General features: G+C 44.6%; 1 protein-coding gene across 2 annotated transcripts in view; it reads right to left on the bottom strand.

Moving 5' to 3' along the window:
- Positions 675–22,588, bottom strand: part of ACER2 (alkaline ceramidase 2) — a 35,925-nt gene continuing 14,011 nt past the window's right edge. The window contains exons 4-6 of one of the 2 annotated variants that reach the window (XM_018051917.1): positions 15,441–15,578; positions 11,100–11,237; positions 675–1,033 (exon numbers count right to left, since the gene is read on the bottom strand). In XM_018051917.1, coding sequence (XP_017907406.1) covers positions 973–1,033; positions 11,100–11,237; positions 15,441–15,578 — 337 coding nt within the window. In that variant the 3' untranslated portion in view covers positions 675–972. Of the gene's footprint in view, positions 1,034–5,339; positions 6,478–11,099; positions 11,238–15,440; positions 15,579–22,588 lie in introns of those variants that run through there. The other variant, XM_018051916.1, reaches the window with a different exon arrangement.

Consider the following 22,588-nt stretch of genomic DNA (forward strand, 5'->3'; position numbering starts at 1 on the left):
TTCTCCACCCAGGGATGGAACCCGGGTCTCTTGGGTCTCCTGGGATGATGAGCAATTGGGAAAGGTCTCCCACGTGCCATTGTCAGCAATACCCTGAAAGGCCACTAGATGGCAATATTACTCCAGGAATCGCTTCCGGTTTCTCCCACCCTGGTGACTACAGCTTTCTTTGTTCGTGAACATCCTTCTCTAGCCAGTGCCACCAAAGATGCCATTGAGCATTTTCTGTCACGCCGTGCCCCGAGTCCCCTAGTCAGCCACTTTCCCACCATCTGCCCTAATAATATAAAAGTAAGCTCTACTGACTGTACTGCTACATGTTACACTCTTAAAGATAACGCTATGGTCTCTGTGCTCAGTTGTAAAGCAGCTGAATCAAATGTTTTAACAAGAAATAAACAAGCCAATAAAGCCAACAAAAACTCAGGTGTGGTTGATTCTTTTTCTTTTTGTGAGTTAATACTCAGAGGGTCACCAGGCCTGGAGGTGACCATAGACAAAAGTGCCCACTTGAGATAAAGATAACTCTTTAGCAATTATCCTCCAATTAAAAACATTTTTTTAAAAGGCAACTGTAAACTGGGGAAAGGGGCTGCCAGCCCCTTTAAGGTGGGACCCGAGGAGGAAGCTCAGCTCTGCTCCAGAGAGCAGAGGAAGAAAACCCAAATACCATATTTAAAACACTTTTTTATTCTGCAAAAATTTCCACAGTGCAAAAATGCGGCAGATCCAGATAACATCTTAAGGAGGGTCTGGAAGTATAAATCAGGACCAGAGGCTTGAGGAAGACATAAATTTCAAACTTGTTCAACTCTTAAGGTGTAAGTTTTCAGTCCCTCGTGACGGCAAGTCCTCACGGGAGAAGGGGGCTGGGGTTGGTCTTGGAGGGCAGTCAGGAATGCTGAGCTGTGGAGACCTCGATTTCACCACCAGAAAGGTGACTCCTGGCTTCATGGCGCATCACACATTTCTCTACGTGGGTAGCTTCTTGAGACAGCTGAATCCCCAAGTAATTCTCTGTACGGCCATTTTCCTAGGGAGAAGACCCACTGCTTACAGCAGATTAGCAAAGACCTCAGTGGCCACCTCTCATCCCCTCATCCTGGCCAGAAAAACATCTCTAAGACCACGGCAGCACTACTGATACTGCTGACCACTCAGTCTTTCTCCTCTCACAGTCACATCATTCTTATAAACAAGACTGCCTATGAACCCCTTAATTTAAAAACATGCGCACGGGAAATAAAGAAAAATGGGTGTACAGAATTTTCCTGCTATATTCACTTACTCTTTTATATTGTTATATGATCTTCCTTCTAGCGACTGGACACACTGCAGCTTAGATGAAATGTTTTCTGCATTTGAGATTTTATATCCACCTGACATAATTACAGACCTTTCGATTAACTGCCTCTAGGTACTTTTGAGGCGATGGCACCCCACCCACTCCAGTACTCTTGCCTGGAAAATCCCATGGATGGAGGAGCCTGGTAGGCTGCGGTCCATGGGGTCGCGAAGAGTCAGACACGACTGAGTGACTTCACTTTCACTTTTCACTTTCATGCATTGGAGAAAGGAAATGGCAACCCACTCCAGTGCTCCTGCCTGGAGAATCCCAGGGACGGGGGAGCCTGGTGGGCTGCCATCTATGGGGTCGCACAGAGTCGGACACAACTGAAGCGACTTAGCAGCAGCAGCAGCAGCAGCAGCAGCAGCAGCAGCAGGTACTTTTATACTGGAAACATGTAAGTGTATTAATTTCACAGCTCTAAGAAGAAACCAACAATTAACTAGCATGTTTAATTAGTATTAAATATACTCATTTTAAGTATGCTTAATAAGAATGATACCCAAATTCATTAATAAATGAGTTTGAGCAAATGTACCTTACAGTCCCTTAAATGTATTTTTCATGGCAGCTGTTGCAGAAATCATTTTGGAAATAAACAAACATATACCTATTCATTCACATAAAATGCCCCTTCGGGCTTTAATATCAAACACAGACATCACAGTTCACAAAAAGAGCATAAAGTGCAAAAGCGCCACTTCAAAAGGCCTTCAGTTTCTCCCAGTGTAACAGAGATTAAGTGCTACCACAGCCGGTGGGCCCACTACCCTTATACAGCACACCCCATATAAAGTACAGAACAAGGTATATACCTGAAAATACGTATCTATTTGCTCCGATTACATATTGTGGTTACAAAATCGTCTCAGAACTGGTTTAAAAAATAGGGAAAGCTACAATTCAAACAATGAGTTCTTTAAAGTAGAGGCGATTAAAAAATCTGTAGGAAAATGATGTCTACAAAATCCATTGAGAATCCCAACCTAGCCCAAGACTTCTATTTGACCAGCTGGATCAGCAGCAAACCAGGCCTAGAGCTGACTATTAGGGGTTCCAGGTTCATTCGGGAACAAGGAGCTATGAGAGAGGCTGTGTCCAGGCAAGCTTCAGCCCTCACCTGTCCCCCAGACAGATGGTTCCACATCAGCCCCAAGGGATGAAGGGCCAGGGGAGGCTCACCCCTCAGTTCTGAAGCCTCCAGAATGGCACCAGCTCGCATACGCATAATGAATGAGGAAGAAGTTTTTATTACATACCTGAGAAATCCAATAAAGAGCATAGGTGATGGTATTTTTACAAACCCCGTGCTTGACGACCATCATGCTTAGTCTCCCAAAAGAACATCTCTGATCCACAAGGAATGTCTTCTAGGCATTCTTTAGGGGGACAGGCACAGCGCACCCCCCAAATGTAGCCTACTACCAAACAGATGCAGGCATCTTATCCCAGACACCTGCAATAGAGTCACTGAAGTGCTGGTTTTACATTAAAATAATAAAAGCAGGAACTATTTTCGAAAAATCAGACACTATAAAATACAAATCGTTTACTTAAATGATCACTTGGTTACATTAATTTTTTTTTTTAATATTCCAAATCCAGTACCTGCTGGGTGTCAATCTTAGGCAAATCCTCACCAGAAGAAATATCTAATAGCTATGCTGAGTAATTGTCATGACCTAACGCCTAACTGTCCAATCTCCGCCTCCCTGAATTACCAGGGGGGATAAAAAGATTCTTGATTGCACATCAAGGAATGAAATAAGCTATTCACTCTTTACATCAAAACCTGCAGAACTATATATATTTAACAGCTATTTTCTATGACTCGTCCATCTAAGTGCAGAAACATATCAAAAAGCAGAATTCATTTTTTCTTAGGGCCCATTGATGTTAGCCTCAAATAAAAAGCGAAGACTCAGTAGTAAGTCTTACAATCCAGTGATGAATACTGAAGAATATAGCTAACTCTCAGATATCCCCAAACCTGCTCGTCAGGAAAAATATGACTGGCCTTTATATTCCATTCAAGGTACAAAATCAACTGTCAGCTCTAAAAGACATCTATTTACAACTGTATTAGGGAAAAAAGATGAGAAGGAAATATCCCAAAATATATTAACAGTGGTTGTCCTTGAGCCATAGAAATAGATTGTTTTCTTCTCTTTCAACTTTTCTGTGATATCCCCATTTTCCTTAAAAAGCATGTAGTGCTATGAGAGCATTATGAATATAAATGTAAATGTAAATATGAATGAAGCCATAATCCAAAGTAAGATTGGTATATTCCTACTCTCTTGATTTACCCTGCCACGCTGGTAAACATAGTGATTTCTTTTCAGACGTAGAGCAAAGACTTGTATTCCTCAAATACACCCTATTCCGTCTTTTTCTCAGCCTCGTCGCATTAAAATCAGCCTCTAGAAGGGGGCTAGTGGTGAAGAACCCTCCTGCCAGTGCAGGAGACGTCAGAGACTCAGGTTTGATCCCTGGGTCAGGAAGATCCAATGGAGAAGGGAATGGCTACCCACTCCAGTATCCTCACCTGGAGAATCCCATGGACAGAGGAGCCTGGCAGGCTGCAGTCCATAGGCTGGCAAAGAGCCAGACAGGACTGGACTGAGGACTCACACATGGGCTAGAAGGGCATTTTGTTTTCCATAACAAAAGCATTCTTTCTGAAACTTAGCCATTTGTCTTGCAGAAGAAGAGAAACAGATCTGTTCGTTAGGGCACTTTCTTCTCTCATTCTAGCAGAGTTGCATTTCATCCCCATTTCCAAGGTCATTCAGAACCTTCCAGGTGGGCCAGGTGAAAGCCTTTGGGGCTGGAGGTGGTGGTTCCCAAGGAACATGCTCTTCATTTCATCAGGAGAAACGGTCCCTCCTTGATGGTTGGGACAATGCTCCCATCACCAAGGAACTTTCAAGACAGAAACTAAACGTCACACACAAAAAACATTACCTACACTCTGCTTCTCTTTACTCTTTCCCACTAAAAGAGCTGGGCTTAAAATACAACCAGCTCCCTCCTCAGAGCATTTTTCTTCCTCAGCATGGATGAGGACAGAATCCATGCCTGGTGGGTCAGTCTGAAAAGAGGATGGTCTGACAGCTCCTTTAAAGAAAACTCTAGTCTTGAAACCCAAAGGACTTAAAGAGCAGTTTTCCAATACTGTTCCACAAGCCACCTAGGTCTCATATTCATATGTTAACGTTTCCACAAGTATTTAACTCAAATACTGATTTTTAAACTACACTAAAGCAACGTGGACACTCATTCCATACCAAATCTTTCTACCTTGGAAACCACCAATTTGTTACTTTCCATTTCACTGCCTTTCATATTATTCAGGAACTGCTGCAAGCTTAACCTCAAAATAAAATTAAGCTAATAGAATACAACTTATTTCACACATTAGGTCTCCATAAAGATGCCTTACTGCCAACAGGGCTCTTCTGTTAAAATCATTTGAAAACCACAGAAGTAGAATAAAGTCATTCATTTCTAAATTCAGTTGCTCCTTGGACTTTTCACCTTTTGATCCTGTGCAAGTTCTAATGAGAGTCTAAGAGTGCCCAGACAAGCCAAAATTGCTACAGCCCCTTTCTTAAATATGCAGGACATTGACGTACTTCCCACCCACACAAGAACGACATATCTGTCTGCCTGCTCCCATGATGGAATGTTGCAAAGTAAGAGATGCCTGAGTTAACACAAGTATCCCTGAGGTCATGAATCCCCACCTCGCACCTTGAAGACACATGTGGGGTCTTCCATTCAGCCCAGTGAAGAGGAGATGAGTTGCAACCAGTATGACTTTAGGTGAGAAGAACTCAGAGGGCAAGAGATTTGCCCTGCTGCACCAAAAGCAGCCAGTGAACAATTACAGCCAGCACTTAAGCAAGTGGGCAAATGACTGCAGAAGCTGCAGGAAGCACCTCATCCTGCGAGAATACCGAGAGTAATTCCCACAGTAGACATCAAAGAAAGAAGAGGCAAGATTCTTGACAGTAATTTCCAGCACAGGACAGCGGACAAGAGGCTTCCAATGAGAATAACTTCTCAAACTTCACATTTGCTCCAAATTTTGAACCAGGATCCCTACCGCGATTGTCACAGGCCTGTGGGAATGTCACAGAGGTCAAGTAGTAAGAGGGGAGGAGTCTGTGTATGGAACACTCACACCGTAGCTATTCTTCTTTGTATTTGAGGATCCTGGGCTGGGGTGGGGTTGGGGAGGAAAATCATGTCAGCGTTTAAAGATTGTGCTCATCTTCCAGAATGGCTTGAAGTGGAGTGTCATTTTTTGGCATAGAGGGTTTTGCATGTTAGCTTCACCCGGATCTGTAGTCAAGACTCCACCTCTCAGCAGAGGTAGCAGGAAAAGGGTTCACACGTGTATGTAAACCTCGGGCTACAGAGCACTGCAGGTGGAAACCAGCCTCCTGGGGCACAAGCCCTGTGTGCACTCTGTTTGTCTGCTTCTGATTTAGGACAGTGGCCCTGGATGAAAAGCTCTGGCCTCTTCCATTGGACAGAGGGTCTCGTCTGATGCAGGATGTGTCCGTCACGGGTGGGTCGGCTCCTGGAACACAAGGGGATGGCGGGCCCGGAAGCAAGGCGTGTGCAGCAAGGAGTCCCCCACTGGACGGCGCTGCCATCACCACAAGGACGCAGCCCAATGAGCATTGCAGCTGGAGGTGACACAGAACACACACCCAGAGCCCCGTGGCCATCTGCTTCCCACCTCTGGGCCAGCATTTCTCCCCCCAGGCACTGTGGAGTCCTGGCGGTCCACAGACACACTAGTTAGATCCCAAGGGAATAGAATTTTAAAAAGACAGACCCCACTCCCAACTCTGCGAAACCCCCACCCTGGCTGTCTTTGTGGGCAGGTGAAGGTTAGGGGGCAGAGAGGCCAGTCACCGCCTTGCCATCACGTGATCTTCACCGAGGATTTCTTGTTGGCGCACAGAAGGGACACGTAGGGGACGCCGATGAAGGCCCACCGCTCGCTGGGCCAGAACTTGATGACGGGGCCTTGCTCGGGGATCTCGGACGCAGCATCGAAGTAGGCGAAGCACACGCAGCCCAGGTAGGCAGCGAGGCAAATGAGGATGTGCCTGGCGAGGGAGACAGACGCGTGAGGGCCGAGGCAGGGAGACTGGGCCGGCCTGCCGCCCCGCCTCCCTGCAGGCTTGACCCGCCTTTCCCAGATGCAAAGACTGGCAGGGGCCTGGGCCGGCCTGCCGCCCCGCCTCCCTGCAGGCTTGACCCGCCTTTCCCAGATGCAAAGACTGGCAGGGGCCTCCTCTAGCTCAGAAGGGGCGAGGGAGCCCCACACCCCTGGAATAGCACGCGACTGATACATTTTGAGCCATCAAGGCCTCTCTTGAAGTGTTCTAAAGTATTCCAGCCTGATAACAGGAAAAACTTGCCAATGCCTTTGGGGCTCCACAGAAATCAAGGGTTTAAGACAGAAGCACTAATATGACATCGCTTATATGCAAAATCTAGAAAAAAAGAAAAGAATATAGGGACTTCCTGGGCGCACCAGTGGTTAAGGCTTTGCGCTTCCACTGCAGGGGACGAGAGTTCAATACCTGGTTGGGGAACTAAGATCCCACATGCCACAGTGCATGGCCAAAAAAAAAAGAAAAGAGAGAAAAAGGATACAAATGAACTTATTCACAAAACAGAAACTGATTCACAAGCTCAGAGAATGAATTTACGGTTGCGGGGTTGGGGAGGGTGGCGAAGAAGGATAGATAGATTGGAGGTTAGAGATTGACATGTAAATAAATAAACAAATTTAATTAAAATTTAAAAACAGAGGCACTAAAAGGATGGAAATAACTGAGCACATGGGACTGATTCCCCGCTTCTCACTTAAATAATGGGCTGTACATATCTAACACCCTTCATTAGAAATAATTTTACACTGATTCATCAGCTTTTGCACTTTAGTAAGGAAACTCTTTATTATCGTCACCGGGCTGGTAGCAAGTTTTCATATTGATCTTTATCATGGGGACCATGTAAAGGCATGTAACTTTTGCACCTTATACTGAAATTTAATACTCCAGATAAATTAAAGATTTAAAATACATTTTAAAAACATTTTAAATACATTTAAAAAATATATTTTTAAAAATATTCTTTTAAATATTCTTTTAAAAATATTCTTTTATAATATTCTTTTAAAAATAAAAGAATATTTTTATAAACCTTGGAAGAGGTCTTTCTTAAAATGACACAAAGTTCTGAAACCCTAAAGGGAACCACTGTGACAGCCACGTGTAGTGGATACCTCTTCATTTAAAAACACATGGAATGGAGACTTCCCTGGTCCAGTGGCTAAGAATCCACCATCCAGTGCAGGGGACGCAGGTTCAATCCCTGGTCGGGGAACTAAGATCTCACATGCCACGGGGCAACTAAGCCCGAGCACGGCAACTACTGAGCCCACGCTCTAGAACCCGCGAACAGCAACCAGAGAGAAACCCACGCGCTACGAGGAAGAGTCCACCACTGCCCCCAAGACCCAGCACAGCCAAACATGGGAACAGTAAACACACCTGGAATAAAGATGGTTGTAAGAGCACTACCAGTTCGCTTGGTTGAGAACAGTGTCTTTTAAGGGATGTCACAGCCATAGTGTAATGCATATAGAAGGGAGAAGGGAAAAAAAAACCTAAAGGAAAAGACTGACAGAGGTGGGAGCATGCAAGTTTAAAACAGTATGGCGCAAGATAGCATCAACATACTAACAGATAAAACAGTATGGCGCAAGATAGCATCAACATACTAACAGATAAAACAGTATGGCGCAAGATAGCATCAACATACTAACATAAACGGGAAAGTGGGGGGAGGGGGGAACAGGTGTACCCTGTGACAAAGAATTAAAATCCCTACCTGATGAAGAGCCCTAAAAACCAATCATTGCATAGGGTGTCTGGGATTTGCTTTATAACAATCTGGGTGGGGTGGGTCGTGGGTGAGGGTGGCCAGGATGAGATAATACTGAAGCTAACTGTTGCCTCCCTGGGGGCTCCACGTACTATTCTCTATACTTTTGAAAATGTTACAAATGTGCATAATAAATGGCACAGAGGTATTTAACAGTAATGACTCTCTACTATGTGTTGGGAAGTAGGGGCTGGATATAAATTTTTAAATACAAACACTCCACAGAGATGATAAAGAAACTTAAAAGGCACATTTCAAAAGAGGAATGATATAGTAAATTGACATTTGAAAGATGCCCAACAAAATACTAACTTTACTTTTTAAAGTTACTAACATCCAGGATATGTGAAAGTATATCTTACAGATACACTTTTATTATCTTACAGATTTTAGTAAAATTGTGTCAGTTGGTATCTCTGGGTTTGGCAACATATTATAACCTAAGGGAATATTCAGGCATATGAACAAATACAGATATTCATTACCAACTGTTTATAAAAGTGAAAAGTTAGAAACAACCTTAATATCCATTAACAGAGAAGTTGGTTAAATGAATTACATAGCATTACCCATGTTGTGAGGTATTAACTGGACACACAAACTGATGAAAATAATATAATTACATTGGTAAGGAGAGTTGTCCATGATTTGAACAGCAAAAGAAGAACCAGCTTGCATCATCCCTGCTGCTGCTGCTAAGTCGCTTTAGTCGTGTCCAACTCTGTGCAATCCCATAGATGGAAGCCAACCAGGCTCCCCCGTCCCTGGGATTCTCCAGGCAAGAGTACTGGAGTGGGTTGCCATTTCCTTCTCCAATGCATGAAAGTGAAAAGTGAAAGGGAAGTCGCTCAGTCGTGTCCGACTCTTAGCGACCCCATGGACTGCAGCCTACCAGGCTCTGCCGCCCATGGGATTTTCCAGGCATCATGTATAGGTTGAAGCTATTTTTGCTTTTAAAAGTAGAATTAGAGAACTAAACATCTGGAAGGATATACTTTAGGTTGTTAACAATTGTTCTCTCTCTTTGGACAGAATTAGAATTGTAAAAGCCTTTCTTTCTATACTTCCCTGTTGTTTAAATTTGTTGTAGTAAATAAATATATCACTGTAACTGATACAAAAAAAAAACAAAACAACAAAAAAAAAGAGGTTCAACTCTGGTTTGTCTTTTGGCCACTCTACACAGCATGTGAGTTCTTAGTTCCCCAAACAGAGATCGAACCTGCGCCCCCCGCAGTGGAAGCTAGAAATCTTAACCACTGGACCATCAGGGAAATCCCGGAAAATTGTTCAACTTTGGGGGGGGGGGGACTCAAAGTACACCAAATTTAGAAACAAATTAAGGTTGAACCAAAGTTACTACACTCTACTTTTTTAATTTTACTTAAATCACTCTGTGATAAAGGAACTTGGATCAATTTAAAACACACCAGGGGCTTCCCTGGCGGTCCACAGGTTAAGACCAAGCTTCCACTGCAGGGGACACAGGTTCAGTCCCTAGACAGGGAACTAAGACCCCACATGCTGCATGTGGAGCAGCCAAAAGACAAAATAAAAATTTTTTAAAGAATGTACTATATTTTGAATGAGAGCCTCTTTACACAGGTGGATACATTTATCAAAACTTACCAGACTACACAAAATCTGTGCATTTAATAATCTGTAAATTATAACTCAGATGTAAGAAGTGTATATAAATTCACTAATGTGAGTCGAGGTTGAACCTAAGAAATATCAGGCAATGGACCCTAAGACTGGAATCCCCAGCATGAGCTGCTTTGCTTTGCCTTCAGCGAAAAAATCTGGAAGTCCCCAAGTCTTAACCTGAGAGCAGCTTAGGTCTCATGGTAGATAATACACAAGTTCAAACATCCCAGGGAATTCAAGAGAATTCTTTCAAATCGAATAATCTTAGGTATCCCCTGATAGAGGTCAGCCTTCTTCCAAATCTGGATCTAACAAGTTTTAACAACTCCTTACCACTAGAATTCCTCCCTGGGTGCTCTCAACTTACAAGGAGCACTCTAAAGAATTCTCTTGTCCCTTGATATCTCATGATCAGAAATCCTGGAGGACAGAGAGGGAAAGATGATGCTAGGTTTGGAGTTGACGCAGTTCCCAGGAAGAAAACCACTCCTCCTCTGCTTTCTGAGGACAGGATTCTGCGTGCTGTTTCGTAACCTTTTTCTTAACCTAACAGTGCAGCCTGAGCCTTCTAAACTATAGATGCTTGATCATGTTCCCCATGATTAAGCTCCTGGGCTGGTTTTATGTAACCAGCTGGGCGATCCTTAACAATTCACTTTTATTTCTCTGGACTTGTGTCTCCACCTGTCAAATGAATGGGTGAGACTGTCCCCAGGTGACCTGTGAGGCCCAGGCTGGTCACTCAGGCTCAGGTGTGCTTGGTTCCCATTTGGGACTGTCCTGCCCCCACGTCACATCTGTCCCCAGCCTTCCCCACATTCCCCTACCCTGCAGACCTAGCTAGAGCTCAGGTTACAGGTTCGATTTCCAAGCTCCTTTCTGCTTTGATAATGGAGCAAGAGGTGAAAGACAGCACAGACATGAAGCAGAGACAATTAGGTCTGCCTGGTCCGGCTAAGCCTGCTCCCTGAGACGTCCGATAGTCTATGTGAAGAGAGGGGCCCCCAGGCTCTGCTCCATCTCCTGTGCACACTCGTGTGCCCTGCAGGAGGGCAGAGTGATGACAGAGAGCGTAGACCCTGCCTCGCCTGCCTCGCCACCCCCTGCCCCCGACAATGCGGCTCACCACACACAGTGCAGGTAGGGGAAGTGGACAGATGACAGCAGCTCACAGAAGGCCCGGTCAGTGATCCAGCAGAAGAGGGCGAGGGTCCACCAGAGGCCGGAGAAGAGGCCCAGCTTTAAAACACGCACGTTGTCACACCTGCCAGAGACGCAGAGAACAGCTCATGTCCATCCTGGTCTCCTTCTAACTCACTCGTCACGTCTCTGCCTCCTCACACCTCCCCAGCCCCTAACCCTAACCCTCCCTGGCCCCTTGGCACCAGGGTTCCCACTCAATGCCCCATCACACAGGCTCAAGGATATAAACACTATATATACCCTGATGGTTCACAAAGCCACACTCTTCACCCAGGCCTCTTCTTAACTCCAGACGTGCAAACCACACATCAGATTATGACACGTCCACCCAATGGTCTGTGTTGATCTAAATTTCACATGTCTACAAAGAACTCCTGATCCTTTCTTCTGTTCAATACCTGTTCTCCTCCCGGCCCCCTTGGGGAAGGGTGCTTTCAGGACCTCAGGCCAAGAATTCTGGAGTCATTGTTCTCTTTCTCACATACCCTACATCTAATTTATCAGCTCGGGGATATATATTTCAAATCCAATCTCTTTCCGTCACCACTGCCTGGGTCCAAGTCCCCTGAGTTATGGCAATCACCTCCATCTGCCCCTGTTCCTAGAGTCACCTCTTAACGCCCTGCCCAAAAGCCTCCCACATCTTCCCTTTTCCCAGAGGGAAAGCCAAAGCGCTCACAGGCAGGAGGCCCAGTGCGCTGGCCTCCCTCTGTGCTCCACCCGCTCCTCCCTACCTGCCCCATGTTGCCTCTGCTCATCAAACCCCCCAGCAATCTTTGCCATTCCTCCAAAACCCCAGGCACGCTGCTCAAGCCTTAGCACTGGCTGTTCTGTCTCTTGGAATGCTATTCCCAGATAGCCACGGGGCTCACCACCTCCCGGTTTTTGTTCAAATGTCCCTCAGTGAGCCCTTTGCTGAGCACTGTTCCTAACAGTCACACCGCTTATCTCCACCTCCTAAGTGACCCCCAAGCCCCCATCACCTTCTTCCCTCTATTTCTCTCTGTAGCAATGACAGCCTCGCCGAGACCCTCTGCGCTTCATTTATGTATCTCCAGCCTGTCTCCCCAACCTGGGACGGTGTCGGGCTCAGGGAGGCTCTTGGTACTCCTGAAAGAAAGAATGAGCTCTTCCACACCCTGGGGCAAAGGGTTTCTGAACAAACCCCAACAGCTCGAGGGGGAACTTCAGCAGCCATTTTCCTTCCTTATTACCAAATTGCTCACAAAGAGGGTGACTTCTTTTCTTGGGGAGAAATGCCCAGAGGCAGTTGGTGGCTGAGGGTCCTTCCACCCCTCCTCTGGGGTCTCTGCCCCTCAAAGGCCTGCACCCCAGTCAGTCCTGCTTGCTCACTCGCAGGAGTCCGTGTCTAACATAAATATGACCCTTCATGGGTCATAACAGATGTTATCTGTTCATGTTTGCTGAACAAGTTAATGGTGTCTAAAGTCTGACTTCCTGGTACCTTTCCCAGCCGTCTAATGGAAACATGGGCAAAAACATCAGTGAATATGGGATGGGTAGCAGGCTCAGAAAGACCTGCTCAAAAAACAACCTGAAAAGCCCTGTCAGTAGGGGTGTTATATGTAGCCCTTGAAAAGATTTATGAAAAAATTGATAGAGCCCCACAACACTAGTGACTGCTTTCTGGTTTAGTGGCTAAAACAGAGCTGAACAATTTCCATTTTCTCTTCCTCGTCAGCATATGAACAGGAATTAAAGGCATGGAGTAGATGAGAAGTTTGAGGGGAAAGTGTAGGGAGAGAAAAGCAGAGGTGAGGGTGTATCTTATGGGTTCCCTGCATGGAAAGGCCACAGAAGGCAATGGCACCCACTCCAGTACTCTTGCCTGGAAAATCCCATGGATGGAGGAGCCTGGAAGGGTGCAGTCCATGGGGTCACTGAGGGTCAGACACAACTGAGCGACTTCACTTTCACTTTTCACTTTCATGAATTGGAGAAGGAAATGGCAACCCACTCCAGTGTTCTTGCCTGGAGAATCCCGGGGATGGAGGAGCCTAGTGGGCTGCCATCTATGGGGTTGCATAGAGTCGGACACGACTGAAGTGACTTAGCAGCAGCAGCAGCATGGACAGGTGCATAGAAAAGAAGGCACTCTCATGAAGGGATGAAGAGGAGCTGCTGCAGAACTGGTTAAGAAAAAAAAAGGAGAATGTGGTGTCATAGGAATCACAAGAAAGAAAGTACCAAGGTTGAGGGGGTGAATTGTACAGAGAGCTGGGAAAACAAGTGAGATTCAGGAGGACTAAAACGTGATCAGTGGATGTACAACCGAGAGGGGGTTGGGTATCAAAGAGGGCACAGAAGCCAGGTTAGAGTAGCTTGAAGAATAAATGAGAGGAAACAGATGGAGACACCTTTTAAATAAGCATGGCTGTGACAGATGAGAGATTAAGGGTGGTGGCTGGAGACAGATTGTAATAGAGGCTAGGCTGGGTGGTAGAGACAGTGGGAGAGATTCAATAGGCTAATGGGAAGGATCCTCTGGAGAGAGAGGGATGACATGTAGACAATTTACAGGAGTAAAATGAGAACAGGAGAAGGGAGGGGATAATCAGTAAGTAGAAAGGTAGATCCTAGAGATAGAAGGAGGAATACTTCCACAATGCTGCAAGTTTTTGAGGTAATGATGAAGACTAGTTAACTGTAATGATGACTGGCTTTTCAGGGGTAAAAAATTTCAAGCATAGAATAGAAATTATTTCCTTTGCAATTACTTAAAAAGATTAGAGTATTAAAGGAAAATGTTTCCCTGCTTAAAGATCACAATTGTAAAGGAGAATTTATTTATTCCATAAAATCTGCCCCTTGATTTGCTCTTGTTTAGCTAATGTGAATTTAAAAGTTTCCCTTTCTTTAGCCAGTTTTGAACAAAAGTATAGATTAAAACATATGAAACTCAGGAGTTAAAATAAAAACTAGATTGCAATGAATTCGCAAGAAACATAGCTAAGTGGAGAACATTCTATTGACTTCAGGCCTAATATCAGCCAGCATCACTGGACTATCACAAATCCATTCAGATATCTTTACCAGCAATGTAATGGTTTTCCAAAGAGCTTTAAGCTCTGTTAGTATTCTGCAATGGGTCTCTTCCTTCCCAGGTCCATGACGGGTACTCAAAGCCAACAAGACAAGACAGGACAGTCCTCCCACTGCTGGCCTCAAGTTTATATCACCCTTCACCAACCACCTCTGACCTTGCCTGGTATTGCTGATAATCATAACAACCCCCAGAGGCAAAGCAATGGTAGAAAACATATACATGTCTCCACTCAAAACAAAGAGTGAGAGAAAGCTGATTATATGCTACACAGAGAAACTCTCACAAAGGGGGATAAATACAAAACTTCAATTAAGACCATCTGTGTCCATGACAATAAGCCATGAATTAGAATGGATTTCTAAAAGTGGTACAGAGAAAAGGCATTTTCAAAGAGTATTACTATATGGGTAGTGATTTAGATGTGTTTTAGTTGGGGCTGAATAAGACAGTCATAAACACACACAAGAGCTAAACTACTTTTCAGAAAAACCCAAACGAACTTTTTGGCCAACCCAATAATGTGTCTGGGTATCAACCTGAACTTGACTTGACACAAGAAAATGTTTATGCAAACAGTAAAAGGCTTTACTTGATAGGTTGTAAGAAAGAAACTAAGCCTCAGGGGAAGCAGCAATGCTGCCTTGTATACAGACATTCTTTTTTTTTTCCTTCTGTGTATAAACGCAATAGCTTCTTTAGGACTTTGCTTTTCTTATTACTCTGTCATATGAACACATCTGTTCTCCTTTTCGGGCTTCCCTGGTGGCTCAGTGGGAAAGAATCCACCTGCCAAAGCAGGAAACATGGGTTCGATCCCTGAATTAGGAAGATGCCCATGGAAAAGGAAATGGCAACCCAATAGTCCTTGGGGGTGACTTAATGGCTAAACAACACAACAACATTCTCATTTCTGCAGAGTTGACTCCAGGCAGCTTGGTCTAGGGACTCACCAGGCCCTGAGATGTTCCTCCTAAGCTAGTTTTTGGATCATTAGAATATATTGCTTATACTCTGCCTTCCTTTCTGAAAACGAGATTACTATTTTGAACCAAACCACCCAACTTGATCCTAATCCACAAGTCAGGGACAACTCTTTGTGAGGAGTAACTCCTCTTCAAAGGCAGTAAAAGAACCAAGAGCTGGTTTGTTCCTATCCCAAGGACAGCCTGAGGGCCAGGGAGGGAGACTGCTACCCACCTCCTTAGCTCAGCAATGAGTAGCGCCATGCAGGGAACCCCCAGGGTCATCAGAGAGATGTTGTTGATGGCGGGCTTGACAAACGCCAGGCACGTTGTAACTGCAGACAGGACACAGACCACCACCTTGAACCTGCCCCTATATGGGTGAAAGCACACCAAATCCATTAAAAAGGGGGCCGTGTTTGTTTGCTGGACGTTGGCAGAGTACAGGCACTGATGCTGGGAGGGCAAGCTCAAAAGACATTCCACACAAAGTGCCAGGAGCCTACAAACCATTCTCCCACACTGGCTCAGTTTCTCTAGGAATTCATCCTTAGGAAACAATCAGAAATTTTCAAAATAGTTAGCTATGAAAACAGTTAAATTATGGAGAACAGTGTGGAGATTCCTTAAAAAATTGCAAATAGAACTACCTTATGACCCAGCAATCCCACTGCTGGGCATACACACCGAGGAAACCAGAAATGAAAGAGACACATGTACCCCAATGTTCATCGCAGCACTGTTTATAATAGCCAGGACATGGAAACAACCTAGATGTCCATCAGCAGATGAATGGATAAGAAAGCTGTGGTACATATACACAATGGAGTATTACTCAGCCGTTAAAAAAAATTCATTTGAATCAGTTCTGATGAGATGGATGAAACTGGAGCCGATTATACAGAGTGAAGTAAGCCAGAAAGAAAAACACCAATACAGTATACTAACACATATATATGGAATTTAGGAAGATGGCAATGACGACCCTGTATGCAAGACAGGAAAAAAGACACAGCTGTGTATAACGGACTTTTGGACTCAGAGGGAGAGGGAGAGGGTGGGATGATTTGGGAGAATGGCATTCTAACATGTATACTATCATGTAAGAATTGAACCGCCAGTCTATGTCTGACGCAGGGTGCAGCATGCTTGGGGCTGGTGCATGGTGATGACCCAGAGAGATGTTGTGGGGAGGGAGGTGGGAGGGGGGTTCATGTTTGGGAACGCATGTAAGAATTAAAGATTTTAAAATTTAAAAAATAAAAAACTAAAAAAAAAAAAAAAAAAAGAAGAAGAAAACGGTTAAATTATAATCAACCTGAGCCTTTAAGGCTAAGCTGTGAATACTTGATTATTTTTAGCAGTACTTTTCTGTATTTTTTTCCCCCAGGTGTCTTACAGCATGTCTGGGCAAATTCTTACTGCAAAGGGTCAGATAGTGAATATTTTAGGTTTCGCAGGTCATAGGTTCTCTGCCACAGCTAACCCCCGCCACTGTAGACAATAAGTAAGCAAATGGGCATGACCGTGCAACAAGAACACTTAATCTGCGAAGAACACGCAAGTCACCCATGTGGCCAAAAATGCGGTCTGCCCAGCCTTCTTCTACAAGGTGAACATGTATAAGAAAAAGAGATCATTTACAAACCACAAAGCATCTTAGATTAAAAGAAAAAAAAAATGCCCCATGTGTCTAGCACACAAGTCTAAAATCCTGGTATCTGTATTGACTGACAATCTACAGCCTCTTATGCACTGGAATTTTGTGTGAAGTTTCAGACATGAAAAGTGTTAGGAAAATAATTGATACCATCCTTTGGAATCAAAAATAACTGATAACAGCCCTTCAGTGAAGGTACTTTCAGTGGAAAGAGCTAGAAGTGGCGACGTGACCCTGGACACGTTGCTTTCCTTCTCCCTGGGACTCTGCTTCCTTATCTATAAATTTCCTATCTAGTCTAGACTAGAGGATCTCAAAGGCCCATATCCATGACTGAAACTTAGGGGCACATGACTTTCCTGAAGTTTCTGTTATTCCTCATTAGCACCATTTACTTTGGCCAGGAGCCCTGGAAAGCATCACCATTAGGAAACTAATTTGTATGAAATTCCATTAGAAAGAAACCAAAGTGCATGGAAACTTTCAAAATACAAGTGTATCTCGTGAAGAGGAAAACCATTTATCATCAAGGCTCAGGAAATCATTGATCAAGCTGCCAACTTTCTGACTGGAATGAACAGGAATTGTAGCCCTGAACTTTGACCAGCGGGAAAATATATGTACATGGGAAAGGATCCAAGCAGCAAATCCTCAGGAGAACTGTGTTTTTCTCCCAGCCTTGGCCCCGGCATCCATCAGCTACTAGAGAAGTCTGCAGCTTGGCCCGCGTACAGTAGCGTCACACAGCCCCAGGTCCCCACCGTGTGCCTGGCCCCTGGGGACCTCCCAGTAACTCAATCACTGGACTTGAGGTTCCATGATATGTCAAGGCTTTTTGGTCATTTAGATTAGATAAACACATAACTATGAGCTTCCCTGGTGGCTCAGTGGTAAAGAATCTGCCTGCAAGGCGGGAGAGTGGGTTTGATTCCTAGGTCGGGAAGATCCCCTGGTGAAGGAAATGGCACCCACTCTGGTATTCTTGCCTGGGAAATCCCATGGATTAAGGAGCCTATAGGGCTACAGCCCATGGGGTCACAAAGAGTCAGACGCAACTGAGCAACTAAATAACCACCACAGCAAACACATAATCAGATACTTTCAAACCGTACCACCTCGCTGTGTCCGAAGGTTTAGGACCCAGACACAGAACAGCAGGGTGAGTCACAGCACACATGTCCAGCGAGACCCATGTATGTTCACATTCTGCCTCCATCCCTCAGCAGCCCATGGGATTTTTTGGCAAGTCACTAAAACTCCCCAAGCCTCAGGTTTTCCGTATGAAAATCAAGACACCTGCCCTGTAGTGTCCTTATAAGCATTAAGGCACTCAACACAGTGCCTGATACAATGGTGTGTTCTAATAAAATCCATTATTTCTGTTTTCATGACCATGATTTGAGAATAAATGTTATTTTAAATAATATTATTGCTGAAAATGTCATACTCAGGGAAAAGTCGACTGAGCTGATGCTGCAATCAGAAAGGCTCTCTGTAGTCTTGCCAAAGATTTCAAAGGCAGTGAGCTTGATGAAACATGCTTTCTCTAAGAGGAACATGGGCAGACACCTCCCTACCGCTCCCCAGAGGGTGTGGAGGAATGCGCTTCTGGAAGGCGGCTCAGCCAACGAAGACACCGTGTGAATGCATGGTTCTGCAACCAGCAGAAGCCAACAGTCACCAGAGGCCCTGAGGACAGAGAGAGCTGGGAAAACCCAGGAGGCAAGGCGCCCCACGGGGTGTTCTCTAAATACCCCCAACTGTTGCCTCTGGTCCTGTTTTCAACTTTGCAACTCATGATCAGCTCAAACTGAACACAAGGTTGGCGAACCCTTAACACACCTTCTTCCTGTATTCCCCAAACCCAAATCTAGCAACCCAATACCATCATCATAATATTATTATAATAAAGCCGTTACTATTGTTATCATTAGCTTCCCTTTAAAGAGATGGTTTTTAACCCTGTTAGCCCCTTTTTTCATATCAAACATTTGGTAATGCCCATTTTACTCTTCTGAAGTTAAATGGAATTTATGGATGATAGAACTTAGAACTTTCCATTACTGTGACCACCAAAAACATGTCCACAAACTCCCCAGATGGCCGGCATGGGATAGATACAATCCTGGACAAGATTCACTGCTTTAAACTCCCCTTTAAGGCTAAAATGGGCTTCCCTGGTGGCTCAGCAGTAAAGAATCCACCATCTGTGTAAGAGACCTGGGTTCGATTCCTGGGTCAGGAAGATCCTCTGGAGAAGGAAATGGCAACCTACTCCAGAATTCTCACCTGAGAAATCCCTTGGACAGAGAAGTCTGGAGGGCTACATTCTATGGGAATCACAAAAGATTTGGACACAATTTAGCAACTAAACAACAACTAAAACATAACCTGTTTAGAACAAGCCTCTGATGTTCACAGGATTCCAGCATTTGGTCCTGGAAGGTCCAGCCCTGTCATTTCCTAAGTATGGAGTTGATATGGCCCAGAGGGTCTGAGATGAGCTCAAGTCACCCAGCAGAGAGAGCAAGACAAGCAGATCCCAGCCTGCAACCCTGCTATTCAGGATTCAAAACATAAACTGGATCGTAAGGTGAGGACTATCGCTAGATTTAGGACCACAGCAGGATAAATTCTTTAGAAAATGGATACAATTAGCCTACAACAGTTTGCTTTTTTCTCAAAACGGAAATGTCAAATTATTAATAACCAGCAACAGCTGAGTGTATATCCCAACAATTCTTCAGACATTCTAGGCAAAATGAAAGACAGCCCTTTTTAGAAAATCCCACCAATTATTTCTATTTACTATGCCTATTCCTATTCCTATTCAGCTGAAGGTGAAGCTCCAATACTTTGGCCACCTGATGCGAAGCATCAACTCATTGGAAAAGACCCTGATGCTGGAAAAGATTGAGGGCAGGAGAAGAGGGTGACAGAGGATGAGATGGTTGGACGGCATCATCAATTCAATGGATGTGAACTTGGGCAAACTCCAGGAGATGGTGAAGGACAGGGAGGACTGACTGCCGTGCTGCAGTCCATGGGGTTGCAAAGAGTCAGACATGACTTGGTGACTAAACAACAACAATTCCATTTACATTCCCCTGCTGTTCTGCTTATTCTTTATCTTCAAAACACTTATCTGTATTAGCCATTCATAATTACTGCTAGCACTAGTGAGTGTTTACTCTGTAACAGACACTATGCTATATACTTCATATGATTTTTATATATGTTTCTAACCCCTGAGTTAGATACTTTTACTATCTCTTCTTTATAGATGAGCAAAATAAGGTATCAGAGTGCAGAAGAAAAAGTGGATTGTTATTCAAATCTAGATCTGTCTGATCCAAAGTCACTTAGCCAACACACAATCCCCTCTCTTCTCCAGAAATTTCCCACTGGAACCACTACTAAGTTTTTTTTATTTTATTTTATTTTTTTTTGGTCATACCATGTAGCATGTGGGATCTAGCTCCCCAACCAGGGATTGAACCTGTGCCCCCTGGATTGGGAGTGGAGTCGTAACCATTGGACCACCAAGGAAGTCCCCTTAGAGGTTTTTAGAAATATTCCAGCAAAGTCTAGACCAGAAAAAGAAAAAAAAAGGTGGGGTGGTTGGGGAGAGATAAATGGTTACTATCATATAAGTTCACTCAATCCCCAGCCTGCAGAATTCCTGGTGTTGCCCTGAGATCTCTGGTCTGGCATGCCATTCCATGCCAGAGACGCTGCCTGTTCCCACATCACGAGGTGAAGTCCACGCTAAACAGTCTGGCCTTCTTGCCTTCTTGCTCTCCACACCACTGGCAAATTGAAGGTCCACAGACACAGCTGAAATCCTTATTTACAGTGAGCTACCTCTCCCATAACATTCACCTTTTCTTCCTTTGCTCATGAAAATGATCAGTGTTCATTTTTGTCCTTCAATTAGCATGCACACCTCAAATTCTGGGCAGCATTCCCCATGTGCCATTGTTGAGAATGAGAGCTGACTGAGTGCTCACCATGGTCTCAGTGCTCTATGAATTGCTTTGCAGGATCATCTAACAAGAAGCCTGCGGTGAACACGATTAGTCATTCAGTTCTACAGATGAGCGAACAGAAACCTCAAGAGTCAAAACAAGTTATACGTTTGTTTTTTTTTTTAAACAGGGAATCTAGGAATCAAACCCAGGTGGTTTGCAAAGCCAGGGATATAGACACAGAGGGTTCTCAGTGCCTCCACAGACTCTCCCCAAACTGAAGACAGGGGGTCCACATCTTCCCCTGAGAGAGGCAGCTCAGTGCAGCCAATGGAAAAGTCCCCAGTGGTCAGACCGCCCTGCCTCACAATGTGTTTCATTACTAAAGTTGGTAAGTTTCTGTTACCACAGCATTGCCCCATTTTCTTCTCTCTTGCTCCCATCAAGAAACAAGAAAAGAACAAGATTCTCTATTATGAACACATTAAACACTGTCCAGCAGAATTTCAAACCCAGGTCTCCAGAGCACCAGAAACAACAAAACCCTTATTCCCATTTTGTCATCTTCTCACGCTGATCCCAGGGCTTGTATACTCAGATCTAAGAACAAAGTGGTTCCTTAGCTCTCAATACAATGAAAGCATGCTCCCGGAAAGCATGGAAGTAAGTAACTGGTGGGCATCTTTGGAAACAACAGGAAAAGCCAAAAGGTCAGGGGTGTGTTGCTCAGGCGGAGGCAGAACATCCCTGCTGGTCAAGCCCCTGCCGAGCAGCATGCACCTCCACATTTCCCCTCCGCCAGCAGCTTTCTGATCACCCCAGTCTCTCCTGAAGCTGAACAAGGAAACAAGAAACACAACTGAAACACAGCAGGCTGGCCTAGGCTATCTCTGATTTCTAAAGTACACGTCCTGCATTCGGGAGAAGGTTTCTGCACCAGGGAGACCATATTTCATCTAAGACCAGGAACAGCTTCCTTTCTACTTGAAGATACTTCTGTTTGCTCAATAGTGTTTAAAGATAATACTATTTAATTCAAATCCTGCTGCCCAGGGTGAAGATTGTACAGCTAATCCATTTAAAGTATGTTTTCTTGGGAATGTCCTGATGGTCTGGTGGATAGGACTCAGCACTTTCACTGCCGGGTGCCAGATTCAATCCCTCGTCAGGGAACTAAGGTCCTGCAAGCCACACAGTGCAGCCAATGAATGTATGAATGAATAAAGTGTGTTTTTTTCCTACCTCATTTAATAACATATTTTTTAGGATTAAAAATGAACACATGCACTTTGTAAAAAAAAAAAATTGTAAAACAGTACAGATTAAAGGTAAAAGTGAAAGTTCTCTGTCCACTCGCATTCCTAAGAATAGCCCAATGGTAGCAGCTCCTTACCTTCCAGACATGTTTGTGCATATCTGAAGACATACAGTCAAAAAGAGGCTTCATCCCATTCCTAAGAATAGCCCAATGGTAGCGGAGAAGGCAATGGCACCCCACTCCAGCACTCTTGCCGGAAAATCCCATGGAAGGAGGAGCCTGGAAGGCTGCAGTCCATGGGGTAGCTGAGGGTCGGACATGACTGAGCGACTTCACTTTCACTTTTCACTTTCATGCACTGGAGAAGGGAATGGCAACCCACTCCAGTGTTCTTGCCTGGAGAATCCCAGGGACAGGGGAGCCTGGTGGGCTGCCGTCTATGGGGTCGCACAGAGTCGGACACGACTGAAGTGACTTAGCAGCAGCAGCAGCTCCGT

The sequence above is a fragment of the Capra hircus genome, chromosome 8, assembly GCF_001704415.2.
Source record: "Capra hircus breed San Clemente chromosome 8, ASM170441v1, whole genome shotgun sequence".
NCBI classification, from domain to species: Eukaryota; Metazoa; Chordata; class Mammalia; order Artiodactyla; family Bovidae; genus Capra; species Capra hircus.